Source organism: Mercenaria mercenaria, unplaced genomic scaffold (genome assembly GCF_021730395.1).
Source record: "Mercenaria mercenaria strain notata unplaced genomic scaffold, MADL_Memer_1 contig_3719, whole genome shotgun sequence".
Lineage (NCBI taxonomy): Eukaryota > Metazoa > Mollusca > Bivalvia > Venerida > Veneridae > Mercenaria > Mercenaria mercenaria.
The window spans coordinates 48161-68145 of NW_026461885.1; the positions used below are offsets into that span (position 1 = coordinate 48161).

Consider the following 19985-nt stretch of genomic DNA (forward strand, 5'->3'; position numbering starts at 1 on the left):
ATCTGAAACTGGAGAGATGTGGTAATTGCTCGTTATATAATAAGCAGTTGAGAAAGAATAATGTTGCTTTATTAACAACGAACTATCCTTATTTAAGAATATTATATTATTCAAGATTATTCTGTTACAATGAATCGAAGATACGTAGATACATCAGTTTTCAGAGAATCCACAGTCAAATGAAAATGAAAATAATACCTAAAATGAAATGAAACAAGCCTTTTCCTTAAACTGTACATGGACTCGTCTATCATTAATACGTCCCTGGATAGAAATTAAAACGATTAAAAAGATTAATTTATTGATAATTAAATATACAATGAATTCTTATTAACAGCACACAAGTAAAAGATCTTAGTCTCGTAAAAGTAAAAGTTTACAACACAAATACATACGAACCCCACGGGCTTACCTTTTCGGACATCAACATCCTCAGTTATCTACAATATGTAAACATTTTAAACATAAAACAAACATTTTATCGTCCTTCAAAATTTCTGGATTGCCATTTAATAAAATACGGAAGGGTAGATCTCTCGAAAGCACCAAGACCAATGTAAATAGTGGAAATTGCAGACTCGGTTTGTTTGAGTCTGTTCAGGAGTAGTAATGGAAAATGCAACATTGCCCGCGCCCTCTAGCACAAGCTTAAGCAGTCTTCAATCTTCAAATTTAAATGAATTGAAATCAATGATTTCAAAGGATCAGAAAATATAACAACAGATGAAGTTGGGGCAACTTTTTAAAGCCGCCACAAGGCACATGTTGTGGTGAAGCTTGGAAGGTTTTGAATTGCCTCTCAAGAAAGGACACAATTTAATCTAGTATTGTATTATTTGCGTTGCTTTGCAAGTTTATAGAATTCACTAACAATCACAACATCAGTCTTTAAGTGCCATTTGGCGCCATGAAATCATTCTGTATTTTGATAAAGGGTCGTTTGTCATACTTTCTGATTTTGTTTTTATTATTTTCTGAAGTCTCATGATATTAACCAAATGCGAAAAATAAATATACCGTTTAATGATATTGTATTTCTATGCAATCCAGAATTTCGTCTTTTTTATGTTCTTACCTGGCAAACCACTCAGTGTCAATGTCTTATTCTTAAAAACTCATAATTTCGATAAATAGCACTTTGTTAAAGTCTTGTGTTAACACCCCTAGAATTAGAATATTTTTACTGAGAAAACACTGTTCCACTTTCAAGACGACTGTTTACATTATTTACAATTTTCCCTACGTAAAGAAATCATCTGTTAAAGGCTGTACATACATTTATAATGGCATACTTTTGGAAATATTTAACTTTCATTTCAAATAGTTATTGTGACTTGGCACAAATTGCGATAATAGATGTTGTTCTCAAATTTTGTAGATGCTTATCATTACATTTGGCAATAAATTATCAATTATTTCTAGTGTTGAAACACATTTCTTATTCAAAACTTACCACAATTCTAGGTACTGTGATTTCCGTACTGTGTGCATAACTTGGAGGAAGGGCCGGTCTGTCAATGTTATCAGCACAGTTACTTTCCATGCCTGTTTATAAAGTATAGTGGCAAGCAGATGTAAAATGATTCAGTTTGCATGTAAACGTTTTTTACATTTGTTGGTGAGAAACATATGTTGAATTACAACTGCCCATAAGAATTATTATACTTCGTAAAACTTTGAATTAGTAGCAGGTCGTGTATCACAGACGACAGTTCACGGTCGAACATATACAACGTACCTTACAATAGGGCTTTGAAGATCAAGAATACGTATTCAGCAATAAGCAATACTACATCGCCTTTAGCATAAAAAACTTTCGTTTGCATAATCAAAAAGCAGGTTAACGGAAATGAAGAGTAAATAGATGTCATATGATTTTAAAATAAGAACCACATATTACTAGCACTAAACCCAGGAAATTCTTTAAATGAGCCACACCATGAGAAAACCAACATAATGAATTTGCGACCAGCATGGATCCAGACCAGCCCATGTAACCGCGCAGTCTGGTCAGGATCCATGCTTCTCGATAACGGTATCTCTAATTGCAACAGGCTTTGAAAGCGAACAGCATGTTCTGAATCCATGCTGGTCAAAAATGCACTATATTGGTTTTCTCATGGTGCGACTCAAATAAAGTATTGGCAGATTGGAACCTTTTTAGAGGAGAGTGTCAGTGTTTCGTTTCTCATATGATGTGATTGAAAAAAATGAATAGTTACACAAATATTAAAGAGCACTAGTTGATTTTTAAAAACGATATTTAAAAAATAATGTCAATAAACACGTTCCATCAAACGTCCATACATACAAAAGGAACCTACTATGGTTGTAAAGCAAAATTTAAAAATCTCTGAAAAGGAAAGCAATTTTTGTAGTGGAAACACTGGCGCACCTTGAAGATAATGATGCATGCACATTTACAGTCGTGGGCTTTAAGACAGCTCTCCCAGACCACTTCATTTACAGAGTAATAGAGGTCATTGGCTAAAACTATTATGATACTGTATAAATGTTCTTCTGTCAAATTAGATATTACTATTATAGTGAGTAGGTTATAGGAAAAAGATGTTTCCTTTTGTGAAGAAAGCACCAAACTTTGTATGCAACTATTTTGAAGTATGCTGAATCCAAAAAAAAGGAGGAGACACGCAGTTCGCTAATCCCAATTAGCTTAAAATGAGGCCCCAAAAAGGGACCTATATTTTATTTATTTTAATCATATATTTTTGAAAGCAATGTCCAAAAGGTTAATTAATAACCTAAATAAGTAACTATTATTGACATAGTGTTTATTTAGTTACATTTTACACACATTTGATATATAGGGCACTGAAAAATGACATAGATGAGGCCCTAAAAGGGGAGAAATTGTTTAAAAATTTCATTTACAGGATGACTTTATTTTTAAGTGTGAATATTATATCACTCAGGTAAAGTTTCATAAAACTAATTTTAGTATTTAATTATATCAAAATATTATTTAACATTCTTTACATTTTGAGGTTCATTAAGGGTACTTTATAAAAACAAGTTGACATATACATTTGTACGTACATACTCAGTAATTCATATAATCGATTTGACAGTACTTATACTGTACATGGGGTACCGATAGTTCGATTTCCCTATGAATATTATTATTAATTAAGCATTCAAAAGAGCAGCTAAAGAAGGGGTTATTTTGTGTTTTTCTTGTATTTCAATACCTTATTTAAATGCAGTCATGTATAACGTATTATACAAAACATAATTTATATGTTTTTTTCAACAATTAATGACTTCAAACCAATGCATACGATCATCCTAATGCTTTCTTTACAGCAAAAGAAAATGGAATGTGAACTAAATACATTGTTATATTTATATTGCTAATTTATACTATATTCAATGATACTAATTTAGTTGAATTTGATTAAGATTTCAAGTTTTAGAATCAATCTAAATTCCGCTTTCTTGAAAAGAGCACTTGTACTGTATGATAGATTAACCTTTGTACGGTTTGAACCAACAACATTCCTATTGATCAGACAACACCTTTACAACTAGACGGTCTCTCTTACTGAACCCCTCCACATAGCTTATAAGTTATAACTATAAACATTTGCAGTAATTCACTGCAGATGCCCCAAGAACGCAAATAGTTATGTATAAAAACTTGTTTAAGATGAAATTATTATACAGAAATAAAGAAAGTCATGCCAAATAGAGTTGATTTTAAATTTATAATTTTTTTAAGGTAAAGATTTATCGATTAGTTTATAAAAACAATGTCTCCTTAAGATATACTGAGCTACAGTTATCTTGCATGTTAAGCCTTTTGACAAATAATGAAATAGTGTATTTTCTGTCTTGGGTTTCAAATCGGCCTAAATAATGATATCATGTATCTGATAAAGAAATGATCATTCAGAACATTATACATGTGGGTCAGAGTTGGTCCTTCGGGATCATTGATTTCAACTCATTTAGATTAGAAGATTGAATACTGCTTAAGCCGGTGCTAGGGGGCGTGGGCAGTGTTGCATTTTCCATTACTGCTCATGAACAGACTCAATCAAACCGAGTCTGCAATTTTCACTGTTTGCCTTGTTCTCGGTGCTTCCGAGGGATCTACTTTCCAGATTTTATTGAGTATACTCTGCATCATGGTATAGCCAATGGAGTTAATTCAGCATGGGTAAAATGACTATTGCAGGCCGTCCGAGTTATAACCATAGCTGATATGTGCTCTTTTCCAATACAGTGTTAGGAATACCTCTCAGTAGCGCAATTGTAGGTCCTAGAATAATTGCTTGTTTAGGGTAATGTCCCAAGCATTTTTCATGAACTTACAGAAGTTGAAAGAAAAGTTACGATCAGGTTACCCTAAACAAACAACTTTTAATTTTAGGCGTAATTGTTACAACCATTTCAATATTTAACTAAAACTGTAGTAGGTTTGTCTATTTCACTCTCTAGCACACATGTTTTCAAAATGTCTAAGTACACAGGATTGGCTTGATACGTTTATATCTGACTTTGTTTGTATTCTTGTAGTTACATTGATGAGTTTCCTCCATTTTATAGCAGCTAATTATGAAGCATATTACATAATTAAAGCCAAGTACCAGTTCTCTTGACCATTTTCAGTTGACAGGATGTCAATGTATGCTATAAATGCTGTTTATAACCTGCTTGATACAATGTTATTTGCAACATACGTGAACATCTCTTACGGGGTTGCTTTTAATACGTCTAATTGCTTAAGAAAATATATGTTCTGGCCTCATTTTGATATTTCTTTGCATGATAGAACAACCTATCCTTCCAGTTGTCATGTCTTGCAAACGTATTGAGACAGTATCACAACCTGTCATGATCCGCAATGCTTGGTTCTGACCTTGTCTAAAGCCTGTTGGTTAGTTTTGGCAGTACTAGACCAGGCAGTTGAGCTATACTCTAAATGGGGTCTCACTGTTCCCTGATATACTGTCTTGAGTATTTGCTCATTTGCTCCCCACGTTGTTCCAGCAAGTTTGCGCATCATGGCAAGCTTCCTACGGGCCTTCCCTTCTGCTTGACTAATGTGGGGCTTCCAGGTTAGCCGTTTGTCAAAGGTCACTCCAAGGTATTTTGCCTCGTCTGCTTCAATCAGCGAAGTATTTCCCATCTTGATTTTACCCGCCCTCTGCTTTGACGACAGGGAGAGTAGTGTGGTGGACGATTTCTCTGTATCGATCGATACACACCAATCTTCAGCCCAAGCTGAAAGCTTGTTGATGGCTTCTTGCATCCTGTATGTGGCTGTAGTGGCATGTTCTTCCTTACACCATAACACCAGATCGTCAGCGTAGAGAGCAGCCTTAACTCCTTTCGGTAGTTCAGACACCAGATCATTGATGAAAAGCAAGAAGAGTGTAGGGGATAAGACTCCGCCTTGTGGGACACCATGACGCAACAAAAACTTCCTACTGCTGGCATGTTCTAAACTGACTCTTGCTCTCCTGTTGTGGAGGTATGACTTAATCCGCCTCAGCATGTGACCTCCTACTCCAGTCTTCATCAGCTTGACGAGGAGTCCATCAGTCCAGACTTTGTCAAACGGCCTCTGCAGATCAATCCATGCTGTAAGCATGACTTTCTGCTCTTGGAAGGCGTCCTCTATCTCTTGCGATAGATAAGTGGTCTGGTCCTCAGTGGAGCGGAATTGTCTGAAGCCAGCTTGTTGCGTTGCAAATAGGTTGTTAGTCTCCATGTACCACTTCAAGCGTGCATTCACAATCCTCTCCATGGTCTTTCCAACACAGCTGGTTAGGCCGATTGGGCGGTAGCTTGCAGCCTTCTTTGGATTCTTCCCTTTCTTGTGGATGGGGATCATGACTGCCTCTTTCCATATCTGTGGAAGCAGTCCTTGTGTCCAGCTGTAGTTGTAAATTTCCAGGAGTTTGCAAATTGCTCCAGTGCCTAGATGGGTCAGCATTTCATTTGTGACTCCAACTGTTCCAGGAGACATCTTTATCTTCAACTGCCTAAGAGCTGTCTGTAGCTCATGCAGTTTAAGACCCTGCTTCATGCATTCTGGTGTCACTTGGCTTGTCTGCCTTTCCCTTTTTTCTCTTCGGGCTTCCCTTTGCCGTTCCCTGTTGATGGGGATGTTGGAAACATCTTTGTAGATAGAGGCAAAAGTGTTTGCCGCTTGTTTACCAGTCAACAGTTCACCATTCTCTTCCAAAGTTACTGAGCCTCTTCCTGTTTCTTCATCGTTCAGCTGTCTCGTCAATCTCCACAGCGTTTGGCCATCTCGCTCTAGGTTGAGCGAGGCTGTTTTGTTTCTCCAGCTCTTCCTCTGTGCTTCCCGTTTGTGCCTGCGGAATTTGGCCTTGGCTTCCTGTAGAGAGAGGTTATTTTCTTGTGAGGGATTGTTTTCTGCTTCCTCCCTGGCTTCTAATAACTTTGCCTGTAGATTCTCCAACTCATCACCCCAGTATGGCTTATAGTCCTTTCTTGCTCCCCTTGGAATGGCGCTGTAAGCAGCCTTAAGTATACTGGCGTTGAAGTCCTTGACAACCCGGTTGATGTCTCTACCTTCCACTCTGATGTCTTTACAGAGCGCATCACTCAGACTTTGGTAAAAGGTCCACCTGGCCTTCTTGTAGTTCCATCTGGGGATGTTAGGTGAAGTAGAGGCTATATGGTCCATAGTAAGTTGGACTGGGCGATGGTCGCTACCTCCTAGTTGTTCATTGACTTCCCGCTTGACATGTCCATGTATGTCATCAGTACATAAAGCAAGATCAGGGGTTGGTGTTGCTCGCCAGCTTTTGGAGTACAAAGTTGGGGGATCATCTGGCTTGTTGATGAGGTTTGACAGGTGCTACAAAGTCTACACCAATCTCCTTCATGGAGAAGCTAACAGGCACACAGCCGTTACAAGACAGAAGACATGCAAAGGTTCTGCTTCAAGCAGAGAAGTTCAGGTCTTTTCAAGACCATCCCATGAAAGCCAAGCTAGATGGCTACACAAAGAATCGGCTCAAACGTAGCAGCTTCGTACATGAGGCAAAGAAACTCAACCGAGAGTTCAAAACTGAGCTGAGCATACCAACGACTCCCCTAGGTAGTGAAGACATCATAAACCCACTAGCGAATGATCTGTCCTCAGTGACTGTGAGACTTGCTGTTCCTCGTCTTGACCGCGGGAAGCAAGAGGATGAAGGCATTCGGAAGAGCCTCACACTTGCTATGATCAATGAAGACTATCCTCCGAAATTATGGACTCATGTCTATACAGACGGATCAGCCATATGCGCCGTCAAAGATGGAGGAGCAGGAGTTTTCATTCAATTCTCATCTGGCAAGAGAGAAACACTACATGCAGCCACAGGAAAACACTGCAGCAATTACAAGGCAGAGACTGAAGCACTCATGAAGGCCGTCTCAATGGTTGAATACTCGGCAGAAGAAAGGTCCTCAGTCGTCTTTCTCACAGATGCACTGTCTGTCATGGAAGCTCTGATCAACAATAAAGCTCCGCAGCTAGCCAGGAGAATGCAGAGCCTGAGTATAACCTGCAAAGTAGCATTTCAGTGGATTCCATCCCATTGTGGACTTGCAGGCAATGAAGAGGCAGACAAACTGGCTAAGCTAGGAGCTCAGACAGAACAACCAACAGAACCTGTGAGTTACAAGGAGAAAGTTACCATCATCAAGGCACTAACGAGACCAAGGATGGAGGAAGATGCTTTTCATCTCCTTGATCGGTCTGAACAAGTGATGATGGTCAGGCTCCGCTCAGGGCACAACAAGCTCAATGCTTACATGTACAAGAAATACAGACTGACATCATCGCCATCTTGTCCATGTGGGGAAGAAGATCAGACTGCGGAGCATATACTTCAGAGATGTAAAATGCATGACCAGGAGCGAGTTGCGACTTGGCCGATAGATACCTCAATCCACCAGAAACTGTATGGAGGCATTGAGGATCTTCGGAAAACCACAAGTTTCATCGAGGCTACTGGTCTGACAGTGCAGATGCGAACGACAAGAAGAAGAAGAGTAGCACAACCAGATAATGCATTATAAAGAATGTTACCTTTAAGTCTACGTTCTTTGATCGGTCTTTTCCTGTTGGATTTTTGTCCTTGTTTTTATGCCAAAAAGACGGCTTACTACGGAATTAGTCAGCATGTACCAGAACTGTTTTGAACGGCCAAATTAAGCTACAGCTAACCACTAGCAAACTGATTTACTATAGAAAATAACAGTGTGTACAAGTGTTGGTTCCTCGTAACATTATCCCTTTGTGGTTTTGTTTTATGCATCTGCAGCAAACAAATGTATACCATGTCGCATACAAGTTAGTGCGCCACATGTTGTAATTTCAAACTTCTGGAACAATACAGCATTGTCATGTTTAAACAAAGGTATCAAGCTGTAAGTCAGTAAATTGTGCCAGATAAAATTCTAATTTCTAAAGGAAATAGACAGCATGAAAACATCTAAGTTACCTCATGTTGACATTTCTAATATTTATATATGAAGCCATGTTTGGGGAGAGACATTAAGGTATAAACATACTAAATAGCTGGCCTTCTTTATTCTAGATAAAATTGACAAATTTCAAATGGCTACAGCACAGAGTAGGACCCGTTTTAAATGTCTGTAGCTTACATTTTCACATCTTCTTAAAGAATATTGTCAGTGCTGAATAAAAACATCAAAAGAGAATTGCGGGTAATGTACTTCAGTCAAACAAACCAACTACAATATCAAGTAAAAATGATACCCCAAATTCTATGACCTACATTTCAATTAATACATCTGTCATGCTATCATATTATTGCGAAAATGTTTCCTTTATGCCAAGGATAGATCTGTTATGTAATTTCAGCCAAAACAAATGTAAAAAAAGGAAGGAAAAAAACTTTACAGAGCAAAGAAGGAGGACTCTTTGAATGCGCCATTTTGCGACTACCATGATTTTTTTCCGCGCCAGGTTTCTATTTAGTGTCTGTATACCTTACTTGTGATCCTTGCATTGCTTAATTCTGTTAAATCTGGATTGACTATAATGATACTTGACTTTCATTAACATGTACACTTCATAGAACCAATTAAATGCCAGTGCAATAACACATTCATGTATAAGAAATATAAATTTGACAAACAAATGTATAACAGAAGTGCTGGGAAACCAATTACAATTCCTGGATATATATTAAAAGGGTGTAAATATCAGTTTCGTTTATTTTATGGGTATTTGGATGAGTCATTTGTTTGAAAACATGATCACGTCATATACAAAAACATACAAAAATGATCTATTGAAGGGTCTCTCTTTTTTGATATAAATCTATTGCCCGAATAATTACAGATATAAAGGTAACCTCGTGGACCTAAACATGTGAATATGTTTCACTTTTTTGATATGTTATACATAAGATCCATGAATTCTGTTTCTTTACTTATGTTAAGTTCAGTAATAAGATATTTTTTAAAATTTAACGATTGAAATAAATGAACATACCCTTAAAATGTGATTTTTAACAATTTCCCCTTTAAGGACCTCATATTATTTTTCCCTGATTCTTGTATATTGAATGTGTATAAAATGTAATTGAATAAATTTTGTGTCTAGGGTTATAATTGGTAAAGGTAATGAATTAACGTTTTTAAAACTGTTCTAGATATATTTAGTTGAAATAAATAAAAGGTAGTTCCCCTTTGGGGCCTCATGTTTTGGTCTATCTAAGCCTTCAAATCGTATATGTAGTCCATTTCCGATCCAGTATACTTTATAATACTTAAATTCAAACTTTCATGCTTTCTTCATAAGAAACATCTTTTTACACGCAGTTGTGAAATCAAACATACACTAAAATAAGATTACCTCCCTTTTTAGTACGTATCTTGAGAAATAAGAGTAGTTTGCAGTAAACTTTGTATATCTGTCAATACCAAATGTTTGTTTGTCTATGCTAGTGATATGTTATCCATGTTTAGATCATATGAAACATTACTTTATAGATAAATTTCAATTTAAAGGAAAAAATATTTTTTCCAAGACATTTTTACCTCCCCTTTTCAAATTGATTTAAAAGGAGGTTCCAGGGCAGATATAGCTGTCTCCTCCTCTTGTAGGATTTCGAATACCTTAAAGTAATTTCATGCAAAATTTGGTGCTTTCTTCACAAACTGGAACATCTTTGCCATTTTTTGTTCCATATCTTACTCACTGTTATTATTCATAAATGTTATGGACTTAAGGTGTTCAATGTGCTTAGGTATAATATCAGTTTGTTGAAGTCTTCATTTGTGACTTCTAATTTGTGTTGGCGCAAAACGTCTGTCGGGTCAACATATACCATCCCTAAAGCCAGTGAACAATTATTTTTGGATGAGTTACCGTAGAATTACAATGATTTTATAGTCAATAGACAATCGACTGTTCATATGATATGAAGATTTAGTATCTATTAGAAACAGATAAGAACTACAAATACATGGTTTATCACATATGAAGATTCTGTTGAATTCTGCGATGATTCTTTATCTGAAATAATTACATAATGGTCTGTAATTGATCCGAGGCAGTTCATGACGTAGCCTCAGACCACAGAGTGAAATTGATCATTTTAACTGGGTCGTTATGAAAACACATGTTACAACTTTAATAAAACTTCAAACACATAGATGATTTAATTAGACCTGATATTTAAATAGACATTAAAATCACATATTAGGATAATTTAATGAATTCTGAGAACCGGGGTAATACTGCAAGCATGTTTACATTCTGAAGAAAAATAGACAAATTTGTTTTAATACGCCCGAAGGCACCCGGATTTCCGTCTGACTGTCCTTCTGTCCGCTAGTAATTTGGTATCCGCAATGTAACTTTTGAACCCCTTGAGGGATTTCAAAGAATCTTGACACAAATGTTCACCACATCGAGACGATGTGCTGAGCGCAAATTGCTTCAAGGTCAATGTCACACTTAGGGGTCTAAGGTCATATGAGTGTGTTTTGTGTCCTCTATGTAACTCTTGACCCCTTAAAGGTTTTCAAAGAAACTTCAACGCATCGAGACAACGTGCAAAGTGCATGTTCGGGATGTCTCGCTTCAAGGACAAGGTCACATTTAGAGGTCAAATGCTATCAATCTGTAACTCTTAAATTCCTTTAAGAATTTCGAAGAAACTTGACACAAATGTTCCTCATATCAAGTCAATGTGCAGAGCGCATGTTCTGGTAGTTAGGTACAAGGTCAAAGTTATACTTTTGGGTCAATGTTCATACCATCGGGCGTATATTGCTCCGCATAGCGATGCTCTTGTTTTTCTTTAAGATTTCTGGCACTTATTATTTTAGTGTAAAGCAAAAAGGATACAATAGCAAATAATGAGGAGTTAACTCTTTCAATTTAATTACTTCTATAAGAAATTAATATAACACCGCCCTTGATATATTTCAAGCTGTTGGTATATTATGACCTTTATATTTACCGTAACAACTGCAATTAGTCAATCTAGTTGATATGTTATGTTTTCTTGGCATCAGAACTGAAACGAAAAGCAAACAATAAGCATCCAACAGGAGTTCGACATTTCCTGAGACGAACGCCTGGCGTCCTGTTTGCAAGAATGACAGAAAATCAAGTAATATCTAAAACTTTGTACTTTTTGTGACCGATTACATATCTTGCCATAAGTGTATAGTTGTATGTAAACAGTACTCTTACTATTAGTAATAGTCAAATGAAAGTAAAATGTGTACAAAAATCAGTTATGAACGCAGAATGCAACAAATTGTTTGATTGCGCTCTACGAGGAGTGTTCGATATGAATTGCTTATTGTCCTCTAGCTCGATATCCACGTGGGGCACGATAAAAACCAATACCTACCTGTATAGGGTTATTCAATACCTACACAACGGTGCATAAATGTACATGTTAGACTAAGTGTAAGACATAAAATTTGCCATTTGAATACACGCAATCATTGACCACTGTAGTAAAAATGGTTGGTAGAAGCGTCGACAAGAAAGATGAAATACGGGCTTACATCAAAGCTCGCTCAAAACTTGGTTGTTCTTTGAAGCAGCTGATGACTGAACTTTCTACTGCTTATGGACCTTCTTGTGTGTCTTATGACACAGTTCGGCGGTGGAAAAAGAAATTTGAGTCTGGTGTAGAGTCCATCAAAAATGCACCGAAATCAGGTAGGCCAAAATCTGCATCTCGTAAAGAAATCGTTTCCAAAATAAAGGAAATCATTGAAGGAGATGCCAGATTTACAGTTCGTGATATTGCACGAAAGGTAGGCATATCACTATCAACGGTTCACCTTATTTTGAAGAAGCATTTGAAAGTCAGAAAGATTTCTGCTAGATGGGTGCCACATCTGTTGACTGATGAGCAAAAGAGGCAACGGGTTAAAGTGGCCAAAAAGCTGCTTCAAATGTTTCCAGAATATGACAAAAAGCAGTTTGCCAATGTCGTCACAGGTGATGAAACCTGGGTCCATTATTTTGAGCCCGTCAGAAAGGTTAGCAATAAGATCTGGGCCACTAAACACAGCAAACGCCCAATAATTGCCAAACGTTCTTTGAGTGCAAAGAAGGTTTTGTATGCAATCTTCTTCTCTGGTGAAGGAGTCGCAATAAAAGTGCCGGTGAAAAAGGGCAAAAGCATCACCGGAAAGTACTACAAAGACGTAGTACTGAAGAAACTGAAAAAGTATTATCAGAAACGACGCCCTGCGACTGGTTTTAAACATGTCCGTCTTCTACATGACAATGCCCCCGCTCATACCTCCGCAATAGTTATGGCGTTTTTGAAGAAAGAAAAAGTGTTTTGCCTCACCCCCCCCCCCCCCGTATTCCCCAGACCTTGCCCCATGTGATTTCTTTTTGTTTCCGAAATTGAAATCATTCCTTGCTGGGCGGAAATACCAGTCCCGACAAGCACTTGGATCTGCCATTCATCAGTACCTTTTTATTGTGCCCAAATCAGCGTACCGTGACGCCTTCAAGAAGTGGATACATCGGCTGAAACTTTGCATTTCTAGCCACGGGGAGTACTTCGAGGGCACGAAATGAGCCCTTTTTGGCTAACTTGAAATTTGAAGTCTCCAGATAGAAATAAGCAATTCATTTCGAACATCCCTCGTATGCTTTCAAAGAATTTTTTATAGATTTTATTAACTATCACGACGGTAGTCTGTAACTGCCGTGTGGCGGCCGAACAAAGTCTCCCAATACTTAGATTCTGTCTGGTTTATTGTCCTGTCCTTCGGAATCATGGAGTCCATTCAATATCTTTGTAAAAAAAGCCGGTTCTAGGGGCGTGAGAGATGTTGCACTTCCTACTACTTCTAATAAACAGACGTAATAAAGCCGAGCCTGCAATAATTTTGATTTGTAGCATTTTGTGATCAAAAAGGATTTTCTTATAGATTTCTAGGCGTCATTTAAAATAATTATTGCAGTGAGCAAACATACGTCAAACTTTTCATGTGACTATAACTATTTGTTAGAGAATTCATTATAGAGTCTTACGAGTTATTGACTGAATGGTCAAATAACTCAAAGGCAAAACTACAAACTTGGGGAAACGGTTGATTCTCTTGTTCATTTTTTCGGACTGAAAACTCATACTCAAGGACAATTTTGACCTAAGTATGTTTGTAAAAAATATCTTAAATCAGATTATTTTGAATAGAAGACACAACTGAAAAGGAACAAAATGTTAACCAATCAATAATTGGGTGTTAAAGCTTACAGCTTAAGGTACACCTAACTTAATACAGTTTTACTGCAGACTTTTGCAATAATAAGACATTAAAGGTGGATAATCAGATTTTGGCCATGTAACGGATTTGTTCGAAACTTTAGCATCTGATCATTTACACTCATTTATGTTCACTTAACACTTAATACAAATTAGATTTTCACTGGAGGTATTTTTAAAATTTCATTTTCCTATCCTGGTTGCCCAACCAAGATAGAGTTATTTTATCATAAGTATAAATTTGATAAACATACTTTGCCTAAGGAAATGTATAAATATTAGACATATTATAATATATTTGTAAAATATTTGCATTAAAAATTATGTATTTAGATGGAATTCATTAGAAACGCAAGTTTGAAAAATTATTATTACCTCCCTTTGCCTATCTTGGTTGCGCAACCAAGATAGATTGGAAATAAATGAATTCAGGAGCTACACACAGCTTTTAAACTTGCATTTTGGTTCAGATTGTTCAATAGTTGATATGTCTATCAAATGCAAATGTAAAACTAGACATTGTATCAAAATAAAAAGAAATACCCAGCTTTTTATATACTTTCATATTAAAGGGGAGTAATTACAAAATTTTATAAAAATAATAAAATATACATTTCAAATAGGAATCTAACTCTATGTAATCGGTCTTTTTGTTCCTTAAATAATTCTCTACCAGAATATACAAAAAGTAAAAAATGTCATTAAATGTTGTTTAAATGTGACTGACCACCTTTAACATAAAAATTAATGTTCATCTGGGTCAATTGATCGTGGTACATTCATTACTCGGAATCGCCTTTTCAATCTGATATTTAAATTATTTTTTTTCTTGACATTTCGTGAAATTAATAAGCTACTTAAAAGCTTATGTTCTTTTGTAAAATATTGATATCATATTTAATAGAGAGTTTATTTTAGTTCAGAATCAGCTAAATGTTTCTATGTTTCTATAGCAAAGTTTGTTTTGTTTTTTGTTTATTTGCTTTTAAGCGCGCACTGTTCTCCATCTTACCTAGGATCAAGTTGCACTAAAAGTATAATTCTTTTATTTTTGAAGAGGTTATTCTGATATGACACGACAGGAATTTTTAGCTTTTCAGTTTGTTGTACAGAGATTAAAGCTTTTCAAGTCATATTTAATTTCTTCTTCCTATGGGCATACGCTTCAGATGAAATTACAAGGTCAGAAAACAAGCATATATAGATAGATAGATAGATAGAAAAAAGACAAGCATAATACGAGCTGAACGTCAATAAACAAATATTCTCTTTATCTAATGTACACAACATTAAATATGACTGTTAAAGAGGGCTTTTTTGAAATAAAAGTTTTCTTTACTTACATCTGTCCGAGCCTGAAGTCGAGATTGCATCAGGGTTATCTACATCTGAATAAAAAAAAACAGTATGTATTCATTGGACGGCAGCTTCTGTTTGCAACGATTATGTGATGAATCAGGATAATATTTGTCATGTGATAAGCTCTATCTGATTTTTTTATCGATTCAAAAGAGGAAAGAAGAAACCACTCACGCATAGATTTAACATTCAATCACAGCGTATCCGTAAATAAGTGTTTAAAAATGGGCGATCAAATGAAAATTTGAAATGTTATGAAATTCACAAAAAAAAGAAATGTGAGGTCGTTCAGAATCTATACATAGTTGTGAAGTTAATGATTTCATTCTTCGCAATTTCACTCTGAGAAATGTTGGTAATCGGGAAATCGTGTTTTGCGAAATTGTGAGGTTATAGTTTTGTACATCACAAGTTCATGTTTTAGGTTGTGAAGTGTGAAAATCATGAGGACACCATAGGTCTATCGTACAGTGATGAGCGCCATACTATGCAAATAATTGATAATTTTTTATTCGTTCGTTGCCTGTGAGTGATACAAAAGGCTTTCCGAAACTCTGGCTATGACAGGATCACAGCGTCAAAAAAAGATGAAATCGAAATATTTCTACAATAGTGCAATAATGACGCAATTCAAAGGTACATGTCACGTTTTTCTTTAAAAAAAGATTAAAGCCGAATGTTAAAAGGGAATTAAAGCTAGTAAAAATGTTTCTTATAGATAACTATTTTTTTAAATAACAGGAACCCATTAGAATTGCAAACCAACCTGTTAATATCTTACAAAAAACATTTCCATAGTTTTCATTATCTAGACTATTGCACCGTAAATAGTGATTGATCATTCTATTTTGACATGTTATGGGATAATGTGATGTCCTTATGATTTGCACCAGCAGCGTAAGTATTCTATACACAATCTATGAAACAGGTCAACTATTGTCCTACTTCGTTTGAAATTTGCTTCGATGAGCCGGAAGGAAGCTATGTCGTCTAAATGTTTGTGACATCCCAAAATAAGGCACTGTGTTCTAATAATAATAGTCACTAAACGAGATCCTTTTATCAGTCCAAACTGTTAAGAATTTATGAAAAATTATTAAATATATTTTTCATATAAAAATATATTGAGGTAGAGAGACTCTGAAATCAAACATTGTTATCAATACAATCAAAGATCATTTGTGTTACAAAACTTTTGACAGTGTAGAAGTAGACATAGACATCTTCTGACATACAATTTCGAATTGGCTCATATAATTATGAAAATTACCACAAATATATTGTATTACTTTTGTAACTATTCTGAATTCCTAACATTTACTATTTACGTTGTAAAGTTATCACTCCTAGAAAATTTCTGTGGTGTGTATTTTTTTCGAAATATTACAGGGGTATATTAGTAAATAAATGCAGCTTTAAGTTATAATTAATAATCTATTGATACTACCTTTTTCTTCTATAGTGCGTTCCCTTTCATATATTGTACGCCACTCAACATCTGTATTCTTGTAGTTTGAATTGCTACAGGAATGCTCCGGAATAAAGTCTGGAAGATTAGTTATAAATTTTGTAATGTTGCACTTTATGCATTTATGTTCTCTGGTAGAAATAAATTCACATTTATTGATAAATAGATAAGTTTATGGCGGTGACCAACCTATGCAGTTTGTTATACACGGCTTACAGATCCCGTTGGTGTCTGTCCAGTAGTGCACGACTCGGATCGAGAGTTAGTGTTCTGCATAAATTATACTCGCCGCCATATTGATTGTTTAGAAACAAAAATGCTAAAAAATTAAGATTTTCGACGATTACATCGCTGTTTCTACGGTTTGTGTTGTTTATAAACTTTTTACTACGGGCATTATCGTCGTAATTTATATGGACGTATTGCTAGATGTATCTCTGGGCTTATTAACGTTAAAACACTTGGGATTTCTTGCACTTTGCAATTTTTCCCGTGGGTTTGCAAAGAAAATAATCTGAGATTAGAACTTTCGCCCAGATACAACATTTTCAGCTCGTGAAAAATCTTCTCATCTGCGTACGTTTCATTCGTGCCACAACGAACAATAACACAGTTATATCTACATGTGCCATAAGTATGTGCACCTTAATCATGGGGACGTCTCATATAAATCGCCTGCAAACTTATTTATTTCGCATAAATGGTACAACGAATGAGTTCTCCTTGTAGAACTCCCGATCAGTTTATATGTTTGGTATATCTGGAGGAAGAGTGTTTCGGGACTCTCACGTTACACGATGGGAACAGAAGATAGCAAGATTCCGTCCAAAGTTAATATTCCATGTTGGTGGAAATGATATCGATACATATACAAATCAGAGTGATGTTCTTGCTCATAGAATTCTTAGTGTTGTGTCAATGTGGAAAAACCGATACAATATCGAAAGTGTCTTTGTTGTTCAACTGATTGACAGACCCAGGTCGCGTTACATCCATTTTAGTGAATATTTTGATCGCATACTGCAAGTTAACAAAATGTTAAAAGAGCTATGTTCGCAAATGTACTTGAAGTACTGGAAGATTTCGGGTATAAAAAACCCAAACAAGCCTATATATTGTGATGGTGTGCATTTCAACGATGACGGAATGCTTCGTTATTACAGAAGTTTACGCGGTGCCATTATTCAGGCAAATAGATAAACTTGTGAAGTGTGATAAGCAAAACTTAAACTAATATATGTGCTGTATGAAACGAGGCTGACAAACCTGAATTCAGCTTAGACAATGGTTTTTAACTTTCAGGGATAAGGGCATTAATTATCTGGTTTATATATTAGCGTAATGGCGTTTTTCACAAGAACTTGGTAGTTATGTCGGCATTAGTTTCTTTAAATTAAATTTGTACTATTTGTTCGGCCATGTACTTGAATTGTTGCTTAAAATACATATTTGTTTTTCATTTAAACTTATTAATTATAGATGTTTTTGAATTACATATGCAATTCAAAAATTTAAATACATGACTGCAATAATTATTTATGTCAGTCACTTTATTGTACTTTGTTGGGCAATTTAATATGGAAAGTCAACTCTGACATGTCTGTTTAAATGCGACATTGCCTTTTAAAAGAAGTAAGAACTATGACTTGGTAATTTGGTTCAAAAAATGTTTCAATACATATAATTTGAAGAAATTAAGTATCATTTATAAAGATATTTGTTGTCTGTCTGGTTAGACAGTGCTCTGAGATAGGTTAATATAACTAAATATTTAGCTATACTCAACTGAAAGGGGATAGTTATGTTAGTATCTTGTACACTGTTGTAGGAATGATTTGAGATAAAATTATATCAGGTCAACTAATAATTTAACTGTGGGGGCCATAAATTTAACTGTGCCATGTTAGTATCTGTTTATGCAGTACTTAAATTGTGATATGTTAATATCCTGAAGTAACAAATTTGTATGCGGAAGGGATATGTTAGTATCTGGAAGTGATATGTTAGTATAAAAAAAAAACAAGAAATTAGTATCTGATTATGCTATACATTATCTGCGATACGTTAGTATCTGGAGGCGATACGTTAGTATCAGAAAGTGATACAGTAGTATCAGTTAGTATCGGGAAGTGAAAGCAATATGTTAGTATTGCGATGAAAATTTAGGATATATTATTATCTGGTTCTACTCCTCTAAAGTAATGTTCTGTGCATACTTAGTATTATTGCCCGAACACCTGTTAATTTTGAATTATATTATTAGCTTATTTCATCCTGGATACAGGAAGTCATTACTTTTCAGACAGATTACGTAGTCACATAATTATGAATAGGAAACCATAGACAAATGTTTTCCTACTTTAAAATATGGTCATTTGTTTCTTTTATTCTGTACTAAATTTCCTACCCGACATAGTTTTTAAACTGTATTTATTTCAGCTGCCAGTATGCCACCTAGAAAAAGAAAGACACCGATTAGATTTCAAAATGAAACGGCCACAACCTCTGTTAAGGAACCTGCTAACAAGAAGAAAAATCATCAGACAGCACCAGTTCAAATGCGCTCAGAATTGAAGATAATGTAAATGGACCAGCACCCTCAGATATCAATCGTCAAATGATTCATGATGTCGTTACAGAATGTATTCCAACAATCACAAAAGCAGTGGTTGATAGTTTAGTGGCTATGAAAGTTGTCGACCTTCCACCCTCAACCTCCAATGATGCGATAATAGATGAAGAGCCAGTACATGTCTCATCCCAGGTGACAGGGCCACCCCTTGTAGAGAATATGACACCGACACAGGAACAGTCACTTGTTTCACCAGGAAATAGTTCAGGTACTTCAGTTCCATCATTTCTTCTAGGAATTGATCCCAAGGTCAAAGGAAAAATTTGGGCAAATGAGTATATTGATCTAGCCGTATTATTGTCCGATGAAACGGATGGCCCATATTCTTTTCGTCTGGTGGAGAGCACAGCGGAAACAGTGGCTGTGCAGAAAGTGCAAAGACACAAGGACATTAACACCTTGTCTCAATGGTACACAGCGTTTCACAAATACATATCAATATTAACCACCAGTCAGCCACATTTAATGGCAAATCTTATGCAATACATTTAACATATCCGCTGTCTCGGACAGCGAGCAGGAGAACGTGCGGCTCTGTTCTATGACAAGACCTTCAGAAGACTGCGGCAGAATGACCCATCCCTCAGTTTTACAGAATTACATGTTAGCACATACACAGAAGCCATTTGTATGGAGTTGAGTGGCAGGATCTCCTCCCATCCCTTTCGTCCCAACCGATCAAATAATAGAAATGGGGGCCCCTGTTTCACTTTCAACAACAACAACGGAAACTGCACCCGAAAGAACTGCA

At 36.0% G+C, this 19985-nt stretch overlaps 1 protein-coding gene across 1 annotated transcript; it reads right to left on the reverse strand.

Moving 5' to 3' along the window:
* Positions 1–260: 260 nt before the first annotated feature.
* Positions 261–19016, reverse strand: LOC128553338 (uncharacterized). The gene is made up of 6 exons (XM_053534475.1): positions 19010–19016; positions 16582–16680; positions 15119–15163; positions 11490–11546; positions 1454–1545; positions 261–440 (listed from the first exon to the last, which is right to left on the reverse strand). The coding sequence occupies exons 1-6, from the start codon at positions 19014–19016 to the stop codon at positions 309–311; spliced, it is 432 nt and encodes a 143-aa protein (XP_053390450.1). The 3' UTR covers positions 261–308.
* Between the last annotated feature and the right edge of the window lie 969 nt (positions 19017–19985).